Genomic DNA, 25,586 nt, shown 5'->3' with positions numbered 1-25,586 from the left:
AGTCCTTTCCAACAAAACTTTCCGTTGTAGGCCTATTTCTTGTACACAGGAATCTCCAGGTGCAGTGTATTGTGTAGCAGATTTATCATATGATTGCAATATAAGGGGAATAAACTGCTAAATCACTTTTGCTTGTAGCCTAAATAATAAGGTGAGCCCAAATCTCCTGAAAGGGTACACTCTTGAGCTAATTCTCTCCTTTAATGCAGTTTTGAAATCTGACACCTAGCAATATTGTACATAATGGCCTCATCCAGCTCCTGTAAAAGCCAATGAAAGACACTTACTGTCCTCAATAGCAGATGCATTAAGTAGTTGATGAATGGCTGGGGAAAAGGGTAATGTCTCCACTATTTTCCCCATAAAGAAATTAGCAATGAGTAGTGGAAATCCAACTCATGTAATTGAGTGCTTTGGTCCAAATTACAAGATATTTACGCATGTAGAGCTTCCATTTTCTTTGTTAAGAAAGGACTTCCAGGTATTGTGTTTTGGGCCTAGATTTTAATCATGATGGATAGCGTTTTGGGCCCATCTTTACACATGATGCATAGTAAAATACTTCACAAGTAGTACCAATAGGTTATCTGAAGGCACAAATCCTAAGCAGATCACAGTTCTGGTGAATTCAGTTGATAGTTGTATGACAGATCATACCAGCTGAGGATGTGACCACCATGTCCGAGCAGATAGAACAATCTGGTGCTCAAATACAGTGATAAAGGAAAAGAAACGTACCTGCATTTCTCAAAATGTACTTTCTACCACTAGGAGAATTCAGAAAAAGTGAACTTTTATCAAACTTTTATCTGCGCTCAGATCAGACACATCATTAGGGCTTTAGCGAAGTCCTTAAAGCCAAATTAAGAGACTCTATTTAATAAATCTCTGTGCAATTTTGTTTGTGCCAGCAACATCCACAATCACAGGGTGAAATTCATTCCTGGACAGTGGGGTCCATGCCTGGCTCTCCCACAATTTAAATCACCCTCAATCCCTCTTTTGAGAGTTTAAGTAGGATTTTTTTGTAGTACACTCCTTTTGTAGTGATCCACTTCCCAGGGTGAATTTCACTCTTACCATTTTATTTGTAGTACCACTTCAAGTAGTGCTATCCATACCAACCAAAGCCCTTTTCTTTGTCCAAATCCATCTCTCAAAGATGCTGGTGGTGTTAGGTTTTTTGTTTTACCTTGTTCCTCTTCCTCTTCCGGCGGAATCTCAGAAGCTCTTTATGCTGCCTTGACACAAAATTGACCGCCGCATACTCCAGAAGTGCAGAAAATACAAAGAGCAGGCATACTGCCATCCAAATGTCAATAGCTTTGACATATGACACCTATGGGGAAAGAGACTGAAAATATTAGAGGGGTGGCCGAGTAGGTCTGTATCTTCAAAAACAAGCAGAAGTCCTGTGGCACCTTGTAGACTGACAGATATTTTGGAGCATAAGCTTTCGTGGGCAAAGACCCGCTTTGTCAGATGCATCTGACAAAGCAGGTCTTTGCCCGCGAAAGCTTATGCTCCAAAATATCTGTTAGTCTATAAAGTGCCACAGGACTTCTGCTTGTTTTTAAAAATAATAGAAACACAGATGTAAATTTCAGTATCTCATAACGCCGGGAGGAAATAACTTGGTGTCCCCAGACCACAGTGCTATTTTTAGCAAAGAAGCAGGAGCATGAAAGCTGCTTACATAATTGAAGACAAAAAAAATTCATTCTTTATTCCTTACAATCTAATTTTGGGAAAAAATATTTCTTGCCTATTTATGAGCACAAATGTTTAGTACTTCATCATAAATGTTTTTTCAGGATCTGCTAGATATTAAATTTAACCAAAGCCCTGATCATATAAAGGGAAAAGCAGAAAGATGCAGAAAAGTGTTAATTTTGTGGATGCATATAGTCCATTTTCGGCTCAGATTGGTGCAAGCAGCAAGAAGGGACTGGTACATGCCTAAAATTGACCAGCAAGATACTTCTTTGGCAAGGGGGAGCTTCCCACTGGCATAAAGCTACTGGAGTTTAGGGATTGTGTAGGAGAAGGAAGAGCTTTCAATAAGGCAGAGCTCTGACATAAGGTCCATTGGGGATCCTGTGCCAATGGTATACATACATCAGCTACAGTAACTCCTACTAGCACTGGTGAAGTGCACATTGGCCCTGTTCCCTAATGTACTACTTCTTTCCTGAGGAGCACAGTCATAGGACATGCACTGGCCCTATAATCTGGGGCCTGCTCCTGCTCTAACTGAAACCAATAAGGGTTCTGATGTGTAACCAGAAGCAAAATCAGACCCCAAATATATGATTAAAACATATGCAGTTTTCTGATATGTAATAATAATTTCTCTTGTTTTTGTGTGTGTATAGTGTAATTGTTTCCCCAATTGTTGGCAGCCATTACTTGCTTTCCCCCTCTTTAGAATCTGTTACAGGGCTGTTGTAATAATTGGGGCCTAGTTGGCATATCTAGGTTTACCACCTCTCTGCTGTTTGACCATGTTGGCCATGTTTTAAAACGGACTTGCCAGTTGCCAGAAAAAAATAGTCTGATTGTAATGTGTCTAAAGATTTACATTATTGCAATACATAGGGATATCTGCGGTTTGTGTCCAGTTATAGATGCTGCAGTATTTCCACTTCTGCAGTTTAAGTAAGAAAATGATGTTCTCAGTCTTACGTATATGTGTGGTATGACTAGATACTATAAGTGGCTGTGGGATGGAGAGGGTGTATTGTTGTCTTGTTGTTGAGGACTGGGGTTGGGTGGATTGGGCTTGCCTTTTTTGGAGGGTGAGAACTAGTTCGTTTGCATTACAAAGGTAGTAACCTTCGGCTTACCTGATTTTGTATAACTATGGAAAAGTAAGAGTTTATGAAGTGGTGGAATAACTAATCAATAAATATTGATGAAACAAGGTGCAAAATGGGGAAAAAGACTGAAGTCCCAAAAAAAAAGTATATTAGTATAATCCCAGGGCAGTGTCAAGATCATGTAAACAAGAGAAATAGGAGTCTGGAAACTAATAAACCCAAAATTGGTATGTTGGAAATTAGACCTACTAGTTGATTAAACAATGAGGATGGGCTATTCTGCTCAAGATTTGTAGGGAAAATTGAAGGTGAATTCTGGCTGACAGTGAGATAGAATAGGAAAGTGAGCCTCACCAGGATGACTGCTGCCCCCTTCCATTTACTGGGATACTGGTATCCGCTGTAATAGAATTGGTCATTCATTGTGCTGATTGTAATGTCCTCACCAGACCCAGCCAGAGACAGGAATCCAGATGACATTACTATCTCTACTAGCTCTGGTTAACCCAAACACCATTTGGGATGTGAAACTTCTTGGCCCCTAAAACTTACGTCCTCTTTTTTTCCCCCATCACATTTTTTCACTTTCCTATCTTTTCTTTGCCTTCTATTTAATAAGAGTATGTCTTGGCTTACTGAGACTGCAAATATTACAATATAGTTTTGAGTCAGTGGCGAAAGAAACAGTTAAAAACAACAGCCAAAACAGCCTGAAACTAGTACAAGTTTATTTGAGTCAAGCGAGAGTCAACACCACAGGCAGAACATGCATTTTCAATCATTACTATTTGTTTTTCTCTCCACTGTTGTGTGTTTGTCTTGTTTTGTCTTGTGGGAGACGGGACTGGACTTTAACAGCAACAGCTCCAGCCCCTCTACACTTTTCACATTTGTTCTCCAAAAGAACATTCATAGCCACCTTTAATGCCATCTAGAAAGTCTGTATGCAGTTTAGTTGTAGCCTTGTTGGTCCCAGAAGATAAGCGAGATGAGGCAGGTGAAATAATATTTTTGTTACATAGTCTGGTGATGAAATAAACAAGCTTTTGACCTCAAAACATATAATCTAAGGATAGTCGGACATGGTTTATTTTCCTTTATAGATTCCCTATGGTGAAAGGGAACAAACTTTTCTTATATACTTTACATTTTAAATACTTGCACTGCTTTTCTTTCTTTTGTATTTTTTTTAATAATCTACTTAAAGGTGAACCAGTGTTTACCATGGTACTTGGCAGTTCTCCGGTCTGTGTGTGTCAAATCACAAACCTTCGGTGAAAATTGGTTTAATATTGGATAGTATATGGCTGTGTTCTCTCTTTGGCTCTTTGGGTCCATATTATTCCATGAAAATTAATACAGCAGGATCATATGCCGTGGGATACTAAGCTCTTTCTGCAATCAGGTGCATATTTATTTTGATCAGAAGGAAAAAAAAAACTGGTTCCCCACAATCAGTATGGCTATGTCTACACTAACATTCATCTTTCAAAAGAGGCATGCAAATGAGGGAAATGAACAATACAAATGAGGTGCAGATTTACATATCTGGCACCTCGTTTCCATATGCTTTTGAAAGAGCTTCTTTTGAAAGAAGAAAAGCAGTGTAGATGCAGCTCTTTTGAAAGTAATCCTCGTCTTCGAGAGAACCCTTCATCTAAAAAAAAAAATGGAAGAAGGCTTTTTTCGAAGACGGGGATTACTTTCAAAAGAGCCACATTTACATGGTTTTTCTTTTGAAAGAATATGCAAACAAGGTGCCAGATATGTAAATCTGCACCTCATTTGCTTTTTCAATTTTCCTCATTTGCATGCCTCTTTGAAAGAGGAATGCTATGTAGATGTAGCCTATAATAATGTTTACACAAAAGCAAGTGTGGTCCCAGCAAATTACTTGATTTCCATTGACTTCAATGGGAGTTGACGATGATTTAGCCTTTCCTGTACAAGAAAACTTTTTAAAGCAATAACACTTAGGAGATTTAAAAATAGACAACATAAATCTGTTTATATTTGGGGATTTCATCCATGCTGATGGTAAATACACCACTGTCAAATAATTTGTCCTAGTGTCACATTTACTCAGATTGTGGCTGTGATGATGAGATGTGTCCAATGCTCATCACTGTAACAAGATGCTGAGGATGAGCCCTGAATCCATGAGAATCGCTGACCAGGTACACACATTAAGCTCTTCCATGAAAAAAGAGAAATAACTCACTGGGCCCTCAGAACCAGAGTGGAAAGCTGGACATTGTTACTCTGGAAGTCATATTTTATTTTCCTTTGGTTTCTTCATGGGAGAGTACAGCCACATGCTGCCCTTTTACTCACAGCAGGGTGGAAATCGGCAATCTTCTCAATATTTTCTAAATACCTTGGCTTACATTAAGACCAGGAAAGGGACAAACTTATCACAAACTCAGCACAAGAAAAATAAATCTGGGTAACACACAAAGAAACAGCGTTCTTCGCTTCTCCTTGTGGTTTAAAACCTGTACCATTGAAATCAGTAAAGTTAAGCCAGCTGAGACTCTGAACCAACAGATCAATCTGTTAAGAAGCAGAGTGTTGTAAAGGGTATTGAAGGTCTTTGACAGCTATATAGCATCATCATTTATACAGACACTGATATTAGTATAGTACAAGCAAAGCAGGGTTTTGCCTACCTTTGGAAGTGATGCTCGTGAACCTGAACTTTGTGTCGTCATGGTCAGAACAGTTGTTATACCTAAAGCCACTCTGGCAGGTGCTGCATCCATATTGATCCAAAACGACACCCAGGAGAGAATGACAATCAGGAGACTGGGTATGTACATTTGAATGAGATAGTAACCCATTTGCCTTTCAAGGTGGAATCGGACTTCAATGCATGTAAACTTTCCTAGTTTAAAAGAAGTTTCATGAAAATAGGAAGGCTATTTTTGTCACTAACACACATTCTTAATAAAACATTTATATGGCTAATTCAACTCGACTTTTCTTCTGCCGGAGTTACAATTGTTTTGATTTATCTTTCCGAATACATAAATTTCTCCATTGTCATAGGAACAGCTGTTCAAGAGAAAAGAAACAATCTCCTCTCCTGAAGTTTCTCTGCTTTAAAATTCAGTAAGCTGCTCTCTCTCTATATATATAAAAACTGGTGATAATGAACAATAGGTCATTCTCCAGTCTCTGCCACCTGAGTTGCTGTTTAGAGATATTGCTATCTCCAGAGGGAAAATGTGTTCTCCTGTTTCATCAAATCTGCCATGCTATAGCTTAGTTTTAAGTTTATTTCTTAAATGTTAATGAAAAGGATATTCTAGTGTGTTTTTTGCCTCCAGATGGCCATCCCCTGTGCACAGCGGCTTCAGGTTAATAAGAGTTGCCGATAAATGTGTGCCTCAACCTCCTCTTCTAAAATTCTCCAACTTGGAAACTTAATGACCATGATTTTCAAACTTGTAGCCTCTAATAAGGTTTCCTTGGGAACCCAAATAAGTGGCTTGATTTTTTTTTTCCAAAGTTCTGAGTATCCAACAGTTCCTAGTGACTTAATTAAAAATGAGCAGAAAATGCATTCCCCTATGGAAATACAATTGAATTGTTGCTACAAAAGACAAAAGCAGTAATACAGCAAATTGTTTCTAACCATTCTGAGCCAGAATTTATCATGGCTTCTAACACTGGTGGTTCTCTTTATGTAATTCCCTTTTGTTTCTATAAAATATTGGCACTGGAAGGCAATGTTGTTGATATTTCCTCTGCCAATAAATACATTTCACTGTGGATCTCTGTGCTTATTTGCCTTTATTTAAAAGGTTAGCAGTTATTCCAGAAGATGTTCATTTCCAATAAGTTATACCAGTTATATTTTGTAACTCACTTTTACTAATCAATGTTACACCTTTGTCAAATCCCATGCTTATATTACATTCATGTATCATCATGTATTATCTTTGACATTAAAACATTATTTGGAATTATAGAAATTAATTTCCAATTGAAGCTGAGTTAAAATTTATTATATACTCCACTCTGGACAAATTAAATGACATGTAATTTGACATTTGCTTTTTCTTACTATAGCTTTGTTAAAAAGCTATTAGTCTTGTCCATAGATTTCCTAGTAAATGTCATGGAGAGGTAATCCTTATTTCTGTGGAACTATAGAAGTGTCCACATTTAAATAAGATGGTGGTAATAACAGTACCAGCCAAGGCAAAAATCCTATTTTAAAACTAGAGAACACAACCTTAAGCTGTTTTATAGCTTCCAGTCTCAAGCATTCACTTCACTCATATTGTCTGGAACTCCTGAAGATAATTCTCTAGCACTGCTGATTTCTCTAGTCCAAGCCTATAACAAAACAGGCTGTACCTTGCTTCAACCTTTTCAATCTCTGGCCTCTCTGATCCACCAGTGAAATCCTGGCCTACTGAAGTAAATGGGAAACTTGGCAGTGACTTCAGTGCAATTGAGATTTCACCCCATATCTCTCCCGCTGATCATTTCAAAACACTGCAAGTAAAGCCATCTCACTTGGCAGTTTTACCTTTCCACTCGCCTACCTGAATGTCTGTACTGACCAGAGCAGCAAGTGGGCTTTTATGATACAGTACACCAGACCGGAAAGTTATTTTTAGCTGGTGTGCCACATTGGCAAGTTATTTTTAGCCTGTACAGCATACTGGAAAGACTCCCTGCTGGCCATCCCCAACCCTTCCACTGGTTGCTATATCTCTGTGTATAGTACTGGGTGGTGGGGTGAGGGGGCAGGCTGGGACTTCTCTGGCAGATGGAGGACCTGCATGTATTCTGCTGTGTTCCTGCTGCCCCTCCCAGCAAGAACAGGAGCAGAACTGCCAGCCTCCCCACCAAGCCCCTGTACGCAGAGACAGAGCTCTGTGGAGATGCTAGGGCTGGGGCTGGGAGTTCTGCATGGAACTGAAAGAAAGAGCTGCTATATTGCCTCTTTCTTCCCTCCTGCTCAGGTAACGTGGGATGAGGGGGAAAATCATGAGGTCCTGAGCTTTGGGAGAGGGGGATGGAGTTATGTTGGGAGTCTCATGGGAAGCTCGTGTGCCCTTCCACTCCTCTACCAGTAAGAACTTTTGTTTCCGTGCACCACTGGCACTGGCTCTAACTTTTTGCTTCCTTGTTAGGAAGGTTCTGCAGTGCAATGCTTATGACATTTGCTCTGGTAATGCAGCACCCCTCAGTACCCCTAGCTTCCTCCCATCAGCAATCCCATGCTCTTCCTTAATGTTATCTTCTTTGGCTAGCAGGTTTTATATGCCATACAACCTCATTTTCCTTCTTCCTCACAACTTTCTTCCATCTCCTCTTCCATTCTAGACCTAGGTATGTCACTCATTAAAACAAATCACAAAACACCCCAACCTTGCAAGCTTGAAGTTAGCATTTTTATATGCAACAAATATATCTATAGCCCTCAGCTTAAACCCCTCCAGTGCATCATTGACAATCTACAACCTGTACTGGAACATGATCCCTCAGTCACACAGGCTTTGGATGACAGGCCTGTTCTCTCCTACAGACAGCCATCCAACCTTGAGAAAATTCTCACCAGCAATCACACACCATACCACAGAAACACTAACCCAGGAAGCTATTCCTGTAACAAATCCTTTAGCCAGCTCTGTCCACATATCTATACTAGAGATATCATCACTGGACCTAATCACATAAGCCACAACATCAGGGACTCGTACGTCTGCACATCCACTAATGGGATATATGCCATCAAGTGCCAGCAATATCCCGCTGCCATGTTCATTGGACAGACTGGACAGTCTCTACGTCAAAGGATAAATGGACATAAATCTGCCATCAGGAATTGGAATTCACATATACCTATGGGGAATACATTAACCTCCTTGGTCATTCAGTAAAGAATTTTAAACTAGCCATTCTTCAACAAAAAAAATGTTTAACCACAAGATTACAGAGGGAAATATCTAAATTGGAATTCATTTGCAAGTGTGACCCATTTAACTTGGGGTTTGACAGAGATCTGTTAATTATCTTAGACATTATAAGGGCAATTTCCTCACCTTTGATATTTGCAGGAATGGCACCTGTCCCACTTAACTTACTTCTTCCATTGGTCCTATTAATGCCAGGTAACCCCCTTTTTCTTTTTCTTTTACTTTTTTTTTTTACCTCCTTCCTTCTTCCTACCCCCACTATATAAATTGTGGATTCTTATTATCCACTCCAGTCTGAGAATCTGAAGAAGTGGGTCTTAACAATGAAAGCTCATTGCTAATAAATAAATTTAAGGTGCTATAGGACCGCTTGTTTTTTGTGAAGATACAGACTAACATGGCTACCCCTCTGTGTGGAAAATTTGTTTGTTTTTTAAATACCTGTTACCTTAAAGAAAGGCTGGGGTTTGTTGCTCTGTTGTGAATATATGCACCATTAATGAAGAATAACTTGTAGATTTCAGCATTGTAACTGAATGTGGACTTTTCACTACACAGCAGGGATCACGTTTTGGACAAAATATTTCTTTGTGGGAGAGGAACTGACAGCTAGGGTATAGTAACTTAATCAGCTGTACAAATCCCAATTCCTCTGTTATACAAAGTGGCTTGTCCCCAGCACCATTTTTCTGTCACACTAGACATACATCCATACGTACATATAAAAAAGGATGCTTCCTCTTCCAATGAGCTTGCAAGCTTAATATAAGATAAGACAACAGGTGATTTCAACAAATGGAGCACAGGGAATGGTGAGATGATTCTGATCAGTGTAATAAGCCTACAAGACAATGGCTTCCTAACTGTCATCAGGTGTTTTGAAGGCATCATGGCATATGTAAGTTTAAGGAGAGACTTGAAAGCAGTTAATATAGTGGCTCTGAAAGCTTTTATAGGAATGTCTTCCATGCACGAGAGAACCAAGGGAGAAAGCACAAATATGCTTGTAGGAAAATTTGACAAATGGGTAATCAAAGTTGGTATCACTGGTGAAGGAGCGGCAGAGTTGATTGTTCTATACCATTTGAGATTGTAAATGTGGCATTTGACAGGATACTCTTTTGCACTGTTCTTGTTGTTAGATGTGTTGAGAGAGGTATTACAATGCTTATAAAACCAGACTTTTCAACATGTCAAATAGCCAAATAGTTCAGCTTTGCAACACTTAGCTTTGGCTGGTCTACCATCTAAGAGAAAAAGTTTCAAATGATGATGCTTCAGTCTTTACCCACTCAACTTAGTTCACAATGAAACCTGAAGCAAAAGAGATTGGAATTCTTGGATGTTCTATGACTAGTCACATTTTAATACTGTTTTATTGGATCAGTGTATTCAGCAGATTCAGGATTCACACCTGCCAATCTGTTTTTGTAGGTTTTTATGCCTACATGCTGAGGCTGTGTCTACACTAAACGCCTTCTTTGAAGGGGGCATGGTAATCAGCCTGAGTGGAGAATACTAATGAAGTGCTGCAATGAATATTTTTGGGAGTTGCACAGGTACTTAGAAGCACCCATGGCTACATGGCATGCCAGCACTTCGAAGTTTACAACTTCAAAGTTGCCATGGGAAGAATTTAGCCTAATGAGGTGCTGCATATTCATTGCAACACTTCATTAGTATTCTCAGCTTGAGCTGATTACCATGCCTCTTTCGAAGAAGGGGCCTAGTGTAGACACAGCCTGAGGGACCCAGTTCTGCTCCCATTTCTACTAATGCTAATAATCGAAACTGTGTAAGTCTTCGACTTTGTACAAAAAAAAAATCAATACTAGAGTCAATACATGATTGTACAGAGCCAACATTTATTAAATGATTTACCTCTGCTTTCACTAAGTCCACTGAAGTCAGCAGAAAGTTTTCTAAACTGTGCAACTTAAATCTAGAGCTGAACTGTAAGTGATTCCAAATTCCTTCAGAGAAACTGACTAGTGTAGTAATCAAAAAGTGCATTTCAGATTTGTCTGAGTTAAAGCTGTTTGGAAAATCTTTTTTTCCTTCTGAAAAGTTTTTGCAAAATGTGGAAGCCTATTTTTAGTGAAAACCAGAAATATTTAAACTGAAAATCAAAATGTTTCTATCCTGAAATGCTGCCTCAGGAAATTGCAGTATAGTTACTTCATGTTCCCATTCTCTTTCATGGAAAAGCCCTCCCTGGTTGGACTACATCTTCCATGATGAATGATAATCTTCCCAACTGGCAAGAGAAAGTGACAGTTGTATGACTGCAATGCATCATGGAAGATGAAGCCCAGCTGGGAAGCTTGTCCTATGTAAGATAAATGGAACCATAAAGTATGTAAGTTATGACTCCCATGAGGAAATGCAGCAACATTTCAGAATCAAAATATTTTCGGTTTTGATTGTTAATTTTTGGATAAAAATAAGTTTTCTATGCAAAGCAGACATTATGGAAAATGTTCTTTAGCTGAAAATCAAGACTTAATCAAAACAATCTTTCAATGGAAAATTTTCAGCTCGCCCTATTTGTCTCATCAGCTTCAACATGAACATAACAAGCAAACAGCCACTTTGAAAATGCAAACATGAATGAGGGGAGAATGGAGGGAAAATAAGTTTCTAGATGGGGAGAGTTTCAAAAGCATAAAGATCAGTGGGAGTTGTCCATCTACCTGGTCTTTGTGCCTTTGAAAATCTCCTCTGCTGGAGGAGGCCCTACCAAACTGATCATCCATTTTAGTGATTTCACTGTCATGGGATTTTTAAAATGATAAATTTCACATCATATATTTAAAACTGAAATTTCATTGTGTTGTAATTGTAGGAGTCCTGATCCAAAAAGGAATTATTTTGGTGGGGGTGATGGTGGTATGTGTGAGTGTGGCAACAGCTATCTTTACTTTTGCATGCCATTTGCTGTGGCGCTGCCTTCAGAGCTGGGCAACTGGAGAGCGGTGGCTGCTGGCTTGTAGTCTAGCTCTGAAGGCAAAGTTATCAGCACCAGCAGCATTATAAAAGTCAGGGTAGTATGGAATGGTATTGCCACCCTTATTTCTGCACTGCTGTCTGCTGCTACTCTTCAGGTACCCAGTTCTGAAAGCAGCAGTACAGAATTAAGGGTAATGTTGAATAGAAACAGAGATGAAGCCGTGCTAGTCTATATACTATCAAAACAAAAAGCAGTCAAGTAGCACTTCAAAGACTAGCAAAATAATTTATTAGGTGAGCTTTCGTGGGACAGACCCACTTCTTCAGACCATAGCCAGACCAGAACAGACTCGATATTTAAGGCACAGAGAACCAAAAACAGTAAGCAAGGAGGACAAATCAGAAAAAAAAGATTAAGGTGAGCAAATCAGAGAGTGGAGGGGTGGCGGGGGGCGGGGGTGGGGTAGGTCAAGAATTAGATTAAGCCAAGTGTGCAAACGAGCCCCTATAATGACTCAGAAAATTCCCATCCCAGTTCAAACCACGTGTTAATGTGCCGAATTTGAATATAAAAGACAGCTCGGATGTTTCTCTTTGAATAGTGGTGCAAAAATTTTTTTTAGTAACACGCATACTCTTAAGTCATAAACAGAATGGTCCACTCCGTTAAAATATTGACTAACTGGTTTGTGGATCTGGAGTGTTTTGATGTCTGTTTTGTGCCCATTAACCCTTTGTCTAAGGGAGTTAGAAGTCTGTCCAATATACAAAGCATCTGGGCATTGTGGGCACATGATGGCATATGTGATGTTGTTAGTTGAGGAGCATGAGAAAGTGCCCGTGATTCTATCAATAACCTGGTTAGGTCCAGTGATGGTATTTCCAGAGAAGATATGTGGACAAAGCTGGCAGTGGGCTTTCTTGCAAGGAAAAGTTCCAGGACGGTATTCCTGGGGTATAGACTGTGACTGTTGGTGAGGATCCTCATAAAGTTGGGAGGTTGTCTGTAGGAGAGAACAGGCATGTCACCCAGGGCCTTCTGGACTGTGGCATCCTGATTAAGGATAGGTTGTAGGTCTTTAATAATTCGTTGCAGTGGTTTGAGTTGGGGGTTGTTGGTGATGACCAGTGGTGTTCTGTTCTTGGCTTTTTTGGGCCGATCTTGGAGTAGCTGGTCTCTGGGTATTCATCTGGCCCTGTTGATTTGTTTTTTTTTACTTCTCCTGGTGGGTAATTCAGGTTTATGAATATTTGGTAAAGATCTTTTGGTCTCTGTTTTTGGTCTCTGTCAGTTGGATCAGAGCAAATGTGATTGTATCCAACAACTTGACTGTAAACAATGGATCTAGTTATGTGTGTAGGATGGAAGCTAGAAGGGTGTAGGTAAGTATAGCAATCCGTGGGTTCCTGGTACAGCGTGGTACTGATCAGGCCATCCTTGATTAGTACTGTAGTGTCCAGGAAATATATCTCTTGCGTGGAGTAATCGAGGCATAAGTTGATTGTGGGTAGATTGTTAAAGTCTCTGTGGAATTCTTCTAGAGTCTCTGTACCATGGGTCCAAATCCTAAAGATGTCATCAATGTATCTTAAGTAGAGGAGGGGTAATAGGGGATGAGAGCTGAGGAACCGTTGTTCCAGGTCAGCCATAAATATATTAACATATTGTGGGTCCATGCAGGTGCCCATAGCAGTTCCACTAATCTGGAGGTATAAATTGTCCCCAAATTGGAAATAATTGTGGGTGAGAACTAAGTTACAGAGGTCAGACACCAGATTGGCTATGTTGACATCAGGGATGGTATTCCTGATTGCTTGTAATCCGTCTTTATGTGGAATATTAGTGTACAGAGCCTCTACATCCATTGTGGCAAGGATGGCGTTCTCAGGAACTTTTCCGATGTTTTGTAATTTCCTCAGGAAGTCGGTGGTATCTCGAAGATAGCTGGGAGTGCTGGTGGCGTAGGATTTGAGGAGGGAGTCCATGTAACTGGATAGTCCGGTGGTAAGGGGGGGTAAGGGCAAGGGAAATACCATCGCTGGACCTAACCAGGTTATTCATAGAATCACGGGCACTTTCTCATGCTCCTCAACTAAAATCACATATGCCATCATGTGCCAACAATGTGCAGATGCTTTGTATATTAGACAGACTTCTAACTCCCTTAGACAAATGGTTAATGGGCACAAAACAGACATCAAAACACTCCAGATCCACAAACCAGTTAGTCAACATTTTAATGGACTAGACCATTCTGTTAATGACTTAAAAGTATGCGTGTTCCTGGGAAAAAAAATTTCGCACCACTATTCGAAGGGAAACAGCCGAGCTGTCTTTTATATTCAAATTCGGCACATTAACACATGGTTTGAACCGGGATGGGAATTTTTTGAGTCATTGTAGGGGCTTGTTTGCATACTTGGCTTAATCTAATTCTTGACCTCCCCCCCCCCGCACCCCTCCACTCTCTGATTTGCTCACGTTAATCATTTTTTTTCTGATTTGTCCTCCTTGCTTACTGTTTTTGGTTCTCTGTGCCTGAAATATCGAGTCTGTTGCGGTATGGCTGTGGTCTGAAGAAGTGGGTCTGTCCCACAAAAGCTCAGCTAATAAATTATTTTGCTAGTCTTTAAAGTGCTACTTGACTGCTTATATTTTTTCTTTTTAAGGGTGATGTGCATGCTATTGCAACCCATACTTCTGCACTGCTGCTGCTGGTGGTGTTGCCTTCAGAGCTGGGCACTCAACCAACATTACAACAACTTGTCTCCAGTTTCTCACCTTTAAAGGCATGATAAAGGCCAAGTCCACATAAAATACTGTCACCGTGCTGAAATAACCATGTGATCTCCTTGCAACTCTCTTTTGGATCAACACCCGTTTGAAGAACACTGGTCTACTGGGTGGAATCTGCATAGTATAGGGTAAAGGGCTAGATTTCATGGGAGGTCCATGATGCATTTTGCCTGACAGTGAATTTGGTAGGGTGCTACTATTGCGTTTGCCTTTAACAAAGAAATCCTTAGTAAAGAAACAGGCAAGTGGTTTATTCTGGAGATGGATCAATGGAGGTCCATAGAATTATAGCATACTAGGACTGAAAAGAACCTTGAAAGGTCATTAAGTCCAGTCCCCTGCACTCATGGCAGGACCAACCACCAACTAGACCCGCAACGTCTAGATGGCCACTTGCCACGTGTGGCAAACAGGACACCATGGTGTGGGGAAATGCTGCTTCCCAGAGCCACACACGTGGCTCTCCCTCCACATGCTCTGCACGCACACCCCACCACTTGGTGGGACACGGGTGTGGAGGCAGGGTGGTGGCGGTGGTTCCTCCTGCAGCATTTGCCCCAGTGTGGCTCCTGTACATCTTTTCCCGGCACAGCCCCGGCAGCTTTAGCCTGGTGCAGCTCCTGTATCCCCAGTGTGACCCCAAAGCAGCTCCTGTGGCCCCAGCATGGCCCCGGCACAGCTTCTGCAGCTCTGGTCTGGCCCCTGTGACCCTGGCAGCCATGGCCCATTGCAGCTTCTGTGGCCCCTGCAACCCCAACTCCTGTGGCCCTGCTGGCCTTGGATCCAATGGCGGCAGCTCTGGTGAGTTGCTGGTATATTCAGTTAGGGGTGGGTGGGCTGGAGGTGCCTGTCTCCAGGGGGAGGGGGGAGGGTTGCCTGTCTCGGGAAGGGCTCATTCAGAGTGGTTAGGGTAGGGAGGCTGGGGGTTCCTGTCTCTGAGGGAGCAGGAGGGCATTGAGTTAGAGTGAAAGGGGGGCTGTGACAAATGTGGAAGGACCACAGCCACAAGTGTGATGATCCTTGAATTACTATTGGACACCACTGATGGAGACCATCCCTGGCAGTTGTTTGTCTAAACTGTTCTTAAAAATCCTGAATGACAGAGATTCCATAACCTCCCTAAGGAGTTCATTCCAGTGCTTCGCTACCCTGACATTTAAAGGCACTATAAAAGTCCCTGATGTCCAGTGTACAGCTGTGACCAGTTGATATCTGAGTCTTTAATTTATCTTTCTACTATCTAGTCAGCAGGTTTTTGTTTTGCGTATACTGTGGTTCTCTTTGTTTGTGCTTTTGTCTTTGTTTTTTTTTGACTTTTAGAAGAAGGGGCAAAATGAGCCAAGGTTCATATAAAGAAAGGTGTTGAATGTATTGATCCTCCTTTGTCAAAGGAAGATCAGTTTTTGCTTTCTTCACTGAGCCATCATCAGTATCACTATTGGGCAAATGGGTTATCTGAGTTTACTGTGATCAGTAAAAAGATTTTTTTCCCCTCAGTGACATGTAGATTTTTCAATGATTCTGTTCTAGTCATTTCTGAAATGCTGCTTAACACTGTATCTCCACTTTCTCCCCTGTCAGAAAATTTTACAAGGTTAAAAATCAACATCTGTGAAATAAACTTCATTATTTAAGGTTACCCAAGCACATATACCACCAGCAAAACCATACAAAAAAAAAAGAAAAAAGAAGTCTGGCCATAAATTAGGTCCTCACTTACCCATCGCAATTTACACCTGTGATTTTTACCTTTAACACACTTCATTGCCCACATGTACTCACAAAACATATGTGATTCTAGGGGTGGGGACTGTGGCAATTGCTACATTCTGCATGCTGCTTGTGGTGGCACTGCCTTCAAAGCTGGGCAGCCGGGGACTAATGGCTGCTGGCTCGGAGTCCAGCTCTGAAGATGGAACCCTTCTCTCTTCATGGAAAACATGCAACCTGTAGTTTGGTCTGGCATAATTTTTCGAAATAGGTGTTTTCTGACTGCTTAGATAACAGTCTGGTATAGCCTTACGATGGTCAGTTGGCTGGCTTTAAGTTGCTGGCTTTACGTTGCTGTTTGTTTTTAGAGTCATGCTGAATGAAAGGATTTGCTTACAATTTGGAGATATTTTTTGTCTGTGATGTATATAGTGTTGATGTCTGGACAGTGTGATAAGGAAGAAGTATTTTTTTTTTGTTTTGTTTTTTTTTCCCCAGACCGGTCAGAGTTAAGGTTGTATGTTTTATGGGCCTATGAAAGGAGAAGTTATGTGTGCCGTAGGTGGTGTATACAGATGAGGTAATGTGAGGAAGGCAAAGCCATCTCTGTAGGTTACAAAAAGTGGATAGGGCTCTGATCTAGTGATTTTCTGATTATTATGGGCTGTGTTCATAGCAAATGTTTTGTGGAACAGTGAATGGGAATGTTGCGTATTGCTGGCAGCAGGGCCACGTGGACCTAAAGGGCAGTGAGCAGGGATATTGCTTAATGGTGATAGCCAATGTTAGAAACAGGATGAGAGAGTCCATTGCTGGGCTCTGTTGGAATTGTTATGGTTCTGTATTTGGCAGCAGTTTCAGTTGCCAAATGACCTGAACTCTATATACTCAGAGGGGTTAATTTTCAGTTACACCTGGAGCACCCATGAGACTCATTTACCATGTTGAAACTTCATCAGTTAATGTTAAAACATCTCACAGGCTGGCTCTTGATTGTTTTGTTTAGAGCAAACCTCGGAAAAGATCTTCAAATCTTCTTCTGTAACTACATCTGTATTGAAATAATAGCTGGGCATTTAGCAAACGCTATCTGCTGTTATGAAGCATCTTCTATTAACAGACCTTTTAGTCTACTCTGATATATGCTTGGTTGAGAGGTTTCAGTTTTCAAAAATGACAATCAATTATTTTTCCTCACATCATGTTTTGATGGAGTATCAGTACACAGATTCACATTACACGAACCCTACATAAACAATGAATCCTCAAGCACAAACTGCACGTAAATGATTACGTATTAGCAAAATATAATAGATGGAAATGAAACACGTGGGTTACTGCATTCTCCTGCCAGCCTCCCTTATTGCCCACGCAACTGTAGATAATGATGCCGACTGTAGAAAGAGAAAGCAAAAGATGGGAAGACTAAAACAGCCTCCCCCCAGCTTCCAAAAAAATTCTTCTAATCTTATGGAAGTAACTCCACAATGAAGACTGGAAAATAAAATAAAGCCTCTGATCTCAGCTGTGAGCTGCCCATCCTGAGAGGTGCGTCACAGAAGGCACAGCTCGAAAGTGGAAGCGAAGGAGTAAGATATCATCTGTGTGTGCTGCGTGGATGCTGTTTGTGGTAGGTAACGGCATGTCTCTGAACAGTCCCCCACAGTTGTGTATAGGCTACATCTCAGTCTAGCTACTAACATCCTGTCTGCCTGGCAGGTGCTTGACCCTCACTCCATGTCAGGCATGTCCCCACTCCTCTAGGCCTTACCGCACCCTCCTTCTTCCCATCCCCACTCTGCCCTTCCCCCATCTTTTCATGCCGCCCAACCCCCAAGTGCATCCTGCCTCTCTCTTTTCCTCCCAGCACTTTCTGCAGGCCATTAAATAGCTGTTCTGCAGGAGGCACTGGGAGGGGAGGGAGGACCTGATTGGAGGGTGCCAGAAGGTGCTGGGAGGCAGGCTTGTCAACTGGGGGGGTGGTACTAAGCATCTACTAATTTTTTTTTTCCTGGAAGAAGTGGTCCGCAAGCGTCTACACATGCTTTCTCCCAGAAGAATCTTCTGGAAGAAGGTTCTCTTCCTTATTCCACAGCTGAGTACAGAATCCAAAAGATGAGGCGCCTTCTCCAGATTCTTTCTGGAAGAACACCTTACATGTGTAGACGCTCCACGGATCTTCCGGAAGAAGGCGCTGGTCTCTCAGAAGATTCTGGTGTGCAGAAGCAGCTTCAGAGGGGTAGCCATGTTGGTCTGTATAGCTTCACCAAAAAAACAAACAAACAAACACCACCAGGCAGTCCTGTATCAGCTTAGAGATTCATGGTGTTACATATGACAATGACAAATAATTTATTACAATGACTGTTCTACACATTTTAATCAAAAAAGCAATGTCAAAGGTATTTTACAGAGAACTTTAACTATTTAGCCTCTTCTTTCAGCTAATCTCAGGGGTGGTGCAGTGTGAGGCCACAGCGCCACAAAGGCCTCTATGTCGGAAGACCCCTGTGCCCACATGAAGCCCCACTTAATGGGGATCCATATAGGTGCAAAGTGCTGCCCACATAGTCACTTGCAGATCAAGGAAACTTGGCTGACGTGGTGGGTGACACTTCTCTGAACAACTGGTATATTTCAGATGTCTGTCTTTCCTAAATAAACTTTTATAAGAAAATGTAGAAATCTTTTCAATGGTCAGGCAACTGTTTTATTTAATTATGTTAACACTTAAAGGTCATGGTAATCTCCCGGTGCTTTATAATATTGAGATGTGTTAAATGATGTATTTAAGACAACAGAAAATAGCAGCAGCTGTCTTTCCAGTTGTAATGCACTAGGAAACTCTCCTACCTGTATTGTAATGTTTGGTGCAATAACATAAATCTTTCTCTTCTTTCAACAGAAACTGTGGCAGAGTGAGCCCTTCTGCTACCTGCACAGCTCCCTTTTCTTGCCATTCAAAAATGAGATCGTTCATTGTGTATCCAACTAGAAAAACAAAAAGAACAAACCATAAGTCTACTGCAAAGTCTTTTCAAAATGTGTGTGATGCACCAAATAACTATATCCTACATGAATGAGATCAGCTGGAGAAAAATAGCAGGTTCCATTATATCTGTCAGCCAAAGAGGATCAGTCCTCATCTCAGTCATGCAGATCTAGGCTGACAATTATTTATACGGATCCTCCTGAAAACATATGGTCAAATGGATTGAGGGAGAGATTTTGAAAAGTGCCTAAGGAAGATGGATGCTTAAGTTCCTCAGGTGCTTTTGTAAACTTTATCCTCTCATTATTAAAGGGGATAGATAGTTTTGGCCCATTTGATTTAAATCATGTGAAGTTACAAAGACGTTTGAAATCGTTCCATACACACTTTTTCGTCCTGGCTCTCAATTGGTCTGAAGAGATTTCAGCCCCAGTCAGTGGGAGGTTATACAGGTGAAACCCCACAGTTCTCTTTTAAGGACTGAAGCCATATCTGGTTTGAAAAGACATTTTTTTTCTTTTGAAACAGGTGCAAATCCAGAAAGAAAAACAATTGTGATTAACTATCAAACTGCTATCAGAGGCTGTGTCTACACGTGCCCCAAACTTCGAAATGGCCACGCAAATGGCCATTTCAAAGTTTACTAATGAAGCGCTGAAATGCATATTCAGCGCTTCATGAGCATGCAGGCAGCCATGGCACTTCGAAATTGACGCACCTCGCCGCCGTGTGGCTCATCCAGATGGGGCTCCTTTTCGAAAGGACCCTGCCTCCTTCGAAGTCCCCTTACTCCCATCAGCTCATGGGAATAAGGGGACTTCGAAGTAGGCGGCGTCCTTTCAAAAAGGAGCCCCATCTGGACAAGATGCGCGGCAGCCAGGCGCGTCAATTTTGAAGCGCCGCGGCTGCCCACATGCTAATGAAGCACTGAATATGCATTTCAGTGCTTCATTAGTAAACTTCGAAGTGGCCATTTTGAAGTTTGGGGCACGTGTAGACGTAGCCGGATAGTGATTTCAATGTCTCATCGCCTAAGGTAGCTTTGAAGTAGCACACGGCATGCGTAGACATGACACATGCTATTTTGAACTTGGGCCTGCTACTTCAAAATAGTTAGTGTAGATGCAGCTTATGCGTGAGAAAATCTATGAACTTTGACCTCTTTCACGTTCAGTGACATAATTATTACTTGTCTGAGTCTATATACCGCTCAGTCATAGAATGCCAAAAGTCTGAGTTAGCACCTGAAAGAAATGGGATAACCTTACTGCGTACCCTACCCATACTATGGTCATACATCGCACTAGTTAAATTCTTTTAATGCAGTTTGCCACAATTCTCAAACTCGTCCATGGCTCCAAATGTTCCTTGAGCAGCATGGTAAACAAATTCTCCACAAACGCTCTGGCTGTGGCCACACTAGCCCTCTCCTTTCAGAGGGGGCATGGTAATGAGGCACTTTGGGAAATACTAATGAGGCACTCCCATGAATATGCAGCAACTCATTAGCATACTGGTGGACATGTGCAGCTCAAAAGTGCCTGTTGTGAAGTGCATACCACCTGTGTAGCAGAGGCCTTTTGAAACCACTCCCTGATTTCAAAAGCCCCTTATTTCCAAAACCAGATGGGAGGAAGGGGCTTTCAATGTCAGGGTTGTCCTTTTGAAAGGCCCCCACTACGCAAGCAGTGTGTGTTCCAAAAGTGGCACTTCCAAATCGCGTGTGGCTGCCATTATGCTAATAAGGCACTGCATATTCATGGCAGCAGCTCGTTAGCATCTGTTGAAGTGCCTGTTTACCAGGCCTCCTCCAAAAGGAGGGGGCTAATGTGGCCTCAGCCTCTGTCACTATTATTTCATTAATGTTTATCTCTGAGGGACTGGAGGACTGTGTGGAAAGTGAGACCACAACATTTTCAGTTTGAAGCAGACATGCTACCTACCTCTAGTTAAGATTAGCCCTTGTTTCAGAGACTTCGTTTTATTTTTACATTGCATTTATGTGGTGAAACTCAATTTTATGTCTTTTTTTTTTTATGGCACAAGACGTTCTGTAACACAACCAGCTTTAAAATCCACCATTGATTGTTCAAAACTATGAAACCTCAGTATTACAACTCAGACAAAAAACATCTCTGTGTAGAAACAGATTATCATTTGAAGCATGTGCATTATAGCTAGCAGACATATCCCCAGAGAAAAAGTCATTGAACTGACAAGAAACAACTGCTATGTCAAAATATATTTCACTACATCAGATTCATTCACTTATAATGTACGTTTTAATTACCATGTACCTTGGTCACCAGATTTTATGTGACACAGTTTGTTTTAAAATATTAATAATTTATGTAAGTGTTGATATAATGACATTACATAGTTTTTCTGTTTAAATAGACACGCAAATGCAGGTTTCGCTTTTTCCAATATCTCAAATGCCGTTTTATAGCTCCACATTATAAGATAAATGACTTATCAAGGTGCAAAAGACCAAATGTAGAGGTGAGTCCAATCTAAAAGACTACAAAATGGTGGAATATACACTGTCTTCTCAGCTCATTGGTTTAACACTAGATCCCTTGCTAACATACAACTTACACCCTTTTGCTCATTGCTTCTCAATTTGGCCTTTGGATGTAAGGTTTACATGGTATAACACTTACGTACGGGGTGATAAGGAGGTGAGCTCTGACTCCTTTAGGTTAATCTAGACTTGGTTTTGAATACTGACCAATGAGCGGTCTATACTTTGCCAGATGTTCCTGTATTCCTGCAAACATTTTTCCTGTGTTTTCAAATCAAAAATAAATATATGGATATGATGATTTCCTGCTATATACTGGAGAAACCGTATTGAATGTAGTTTAGAAATTCACTGTACTAAAATTCAGTTTTACTCTTGGTTATGATTATGCAAGATCTCAGCCTTTTGAAACTTTGCCTGCAAGACAGGACTTTCATCTACTGACCACTTGTTGTGTGAGGACAAGATCAGAGCAATACAAATGTAGGTGTCCTGAACTGCGACATAAACAAAAATAGAAAAGTCTAGTTTATTCTTTTATTTCCCTCCAAAATTACCGTTTGGCAGGAGGATTGGGTGTCATTTGTGGAGATGTAGCAGAAAACATGGAGTCTTCTGGGAGGTCACCTAGGAAGAAAAGCTATGCAGTAGTCACAGCTGGCCGGGCCTGAGCTTCTGAGTAATACTCCTGACAATGGAAGCATTGTCCCAGGATGCCTTGGCATTGGTGTGTGATTGAATTTTACTGCTCATTGCAATTTCCTTGTCTGGCATGGATGGGACCTGACAGGTTCTGAACATTAGAGTTTGCTGGCTTCCCCCAGCCTGCCTTATGCTGCAGGCAGACTATCTCCCAGCAGGTATCCCACCCACTGGGCTGCTTGCTTACTCTTTTAGGGGGTCGGGGGAGCCAAACTCTTACCTTCTGCCATAGGGCTCCAGCTGGATTCCCTGGGGAGCCAGCCTTAGCTCAGTGCTCCCTGGGTCTGCCAAGGGGCTCCAGCCTCAATTCTATGCTGACCCCAGCCAGGCTGATGAGGCTGTTGGCTCTGGCAGGTCTTCCTGCCCTTAGGCTCTCAGGCTCTCTGATCCAGGAGCATACGTGGACCACGCATGTTGCTAGACCAGAGAGGTCAGTGTTCAGCATTGCAACCTGTACACATGAGACACAGATCCATGGGATTTGGTAGATGACACTCCTGTTAAAATCTTTAGGATTCTACATGGTGAAACTGAAAGTATCTGCTGGGTATGAGAGGTTTTGATGTCAGTGTTTAATCTTACATTAAATATTTTTCTGGGAATGGTTAGCAGTCCAAAAGGGGTCTTGGAAATGGGAAATTATAATAGATACTTCTCTATTTCAACCAGCTCTTAAGCCTGTGATGCTTTTGCAGTGGAAAATGTTCATTTTGCAGGTATTCTACACTGGGTTTCACATTATGCTAGTGTGTTGAAACCTCCAGGTAAAGCTTCTGATTGATTTAGGGTTTGGAATGGTGACTATATAAAAGTATCTTTGATTTTTTTTCAGGTAAATACTACAAAAACTTCTCCCCAATACATTTTACTTAGGTTCTGAATGGAGTTACTGTAGGTATCCTGGATAGCCACATACTTGTTTTACCTGTAGATCTGCAGTGCATTTTAGGTTGAGATATAGAGCTTCTTGGGCACAAAGCTCTCTGGAGAGGCATAGTGGGATTTTGGAGCAAGGAGATTGTTTGTTTGTTTCTACTGTGCTCAGGGAAGCAGGACACCATTTGTTTGTTCGTAAAGCATGTATACAAGGTTACATCAAAGAAACACCTGTCTCATATTCACAGTTTTCCTCCTACACAGCAGGGCCTTGAATATTGTCTAGCCCTTGGGGAGAAAAGGAAAACAACTTTGTGCTTTTCTCTCTTAACCATAATATATGCTTCCAAAAGGGATTCTTTCATATAATAACTTTTACTGATTAAAAGATTAAATATAATATTTCCCAGTTGACATTGCATCAGAAATGTTTTAGTATAATTTCAATGTATTATCTCTTCCATACAATAATCACCTTTAAAACGTGTAGAACAAGACATGATTCTTATCTCCTAATATTGGGCACTGTCATCATAAAAGTCCATTCCTTTTCTTTTCATTAACAAATAAACATACAACCTAAGGATCTCCAGTGTTTCAGCATGGAAGAGCTTGGTTTAACTAGACGTTTGTCTCCCAGTTCTCCTACTCATAGCGATATATGAATTCTGGTCTCATCATTTTTATTATTACTATTTAAGGCTTGTGTTCAAGAGTAATCTTGGTTTGATATATGAATCCAAACAATCCTCTGGGTCAGCGTTTGTTAAACCGTGTTCCACAGAACACTGGCGTTCCATGAACAACACATGGATATGCTGCGAACATTTGGATAAATACACTGATGGTATATATTTTCTGTTATTAAAACCAGATACAATCTTCTTCATTGCTACAATACCCGTTAAATTATTCATTTTGTTTTTATTGAATATGTTGCTGTTTTGTTTGTTTATGGTTTGACAACAATTTTTTCAGAAAATTTCTATACGTGTTCTGCATTAAAAAATATTGTTTGGTTTTCTGTTGTCTCAAAATTTTAAGAAACACTGCTCTAGGCAGCCAGATGAGGTAAGACATATCATTTTGACACTGGTGATTTTACTCTCTTCCTGTAAGACAACCCCAATAGTGTGCTCTCAGGAGAGAGGAAAGAATGAGAATCTGCCTGCAGATTATAATTCCTAAAGGCAAAGATATGGCAAATGTTTGAATCTGACCTGAAATCCAGTGCCAGCTCAGTAGCACAGGACAAGTATTTTACATGTTGATATGTCAAGTTTCGCTTAAGAAATAATTAGTGTGGAAATTTATAATTCTTTAGTCCTATTACGTAATTAATTTCTAATTTGAAATAACAGTCAATTATGTAGCTCCTTAAGGGCTAAATACAACATCAATCCACATCAAGAGAAAGATTACTTGAAAAATCTTATTAAGGGCAATCTAGGCTCTTCTTTCAGGGATGGGAGATGGTTTGAAATCATAGTCAGTCTACTGGTCCCATGGAGTCTGACTAGCTACAGGAAAGGTAAGAGCCAAGCCTGTGGGTCTCCATGAGTAGCTGCTCCTTCATATTGCCTTATAAACTATTCTGATAAAATGTCTCCTCCTGCAGCTGTGACACCATAGTCTCCTCCTTGCTTGTGTGCTCCACTACCTTAAAAGAGCAGAATACATAGTTTCTAGCAGAATCTGATGTGAATATGTTGTTGAAGTTGGAGAAGAACATGGCAATAAGCAAAGTTACTGCCTAGTTCAGTCCCCGCATGCCTAAAACCTAGTGCATGCATCTCAAGCTTTCAGAATGCCAGCTGTGTAGTATTAATTTGGAAGAGCCTCTGTGGACTGAAGCACCAGCCCTGCATTTGGTGGCACCCTTTTTTTTCCTTTTGGGAGACCTTTCTGCACTGGAGGGGAGCTTCTGGTATAAGATTATGAGCATCCTCCTTCCTGCAGTTCTTCTCCCTCTGTATGGCTCACTTGACTTAAATCCTTGTACTCAAGGTGGAGCATGGGTCATTTACAAGTCTCCTCCCCTTCACTCTGTCTCAGGACAAAACTTGTAGCTGATTCCAAGAGTACCCCAGTTGTTGTCCTTCAGTCTCGCGAGATCTTCTCCAGATTGGCCAAGGTCTTCCTCTTTTGCATTCTCTTTGCAGGTTCCATTTGAGAGGCTGATGGACGATGCTGGATGACGGTTTTCTGAGAGTGTGGCCTAGCCATCCCCACTTTCTTTTACTGATTTGAACATCATGTGGTTCTCGTCCTGCTCTGTTCC

At 41.1% G+C, this 25,586-nt stretch overlaps 1 protein-coding gene across 1 annotated transcript in view; it reads right to left on the bottom strand.

Annotated features, from left to right (window-relative positions):
• Window positions 1–25,586, bottom strand: part of GLRA3 (glycine receptor alpha 3) — a 130,363-nt gene that overhangs the window by 9,632 nt on the left and 95,145 nt on the right. The window contains exons 6-8 of the mRNA XM_074991865.1: window positions 19,065–19,202; window positions 5,489–5,703; window positions 1,193–1,339 (exon numbers count right to left, since the gene is read on the bottom strand). Of these exons, the coding sequence (XP_074847966.1) occupies window positions 1,193–1,339; window positions 5,489–5,703; window positions 19,065–19,202 (500 nt within the window). The remainder of the gene's footprint in view (window positions 1–1,192; window positions 1,340–5,488; window positions 5,704–19,064; window positions 19,203–25,586) is intronic.

Source organism: Carettochelys insculpta, chromosome 4 (genome assembly GCF_033958435.1).
Source record: "Carettochelys insculpta isolate YL-2023 chromosome 4, ASM3395843v1, whole genome shotgun sequence".
Taxonomy (NCBI): domain Eukaryota; kingdom Metazoa; phylum Chordata; order Testudines; family Carettochelyidae; genus Carettochelys; species Carettochelys insculpta.
This window is presented reverse-complemented; position numbering and strand designations above follow the sequence as displayed.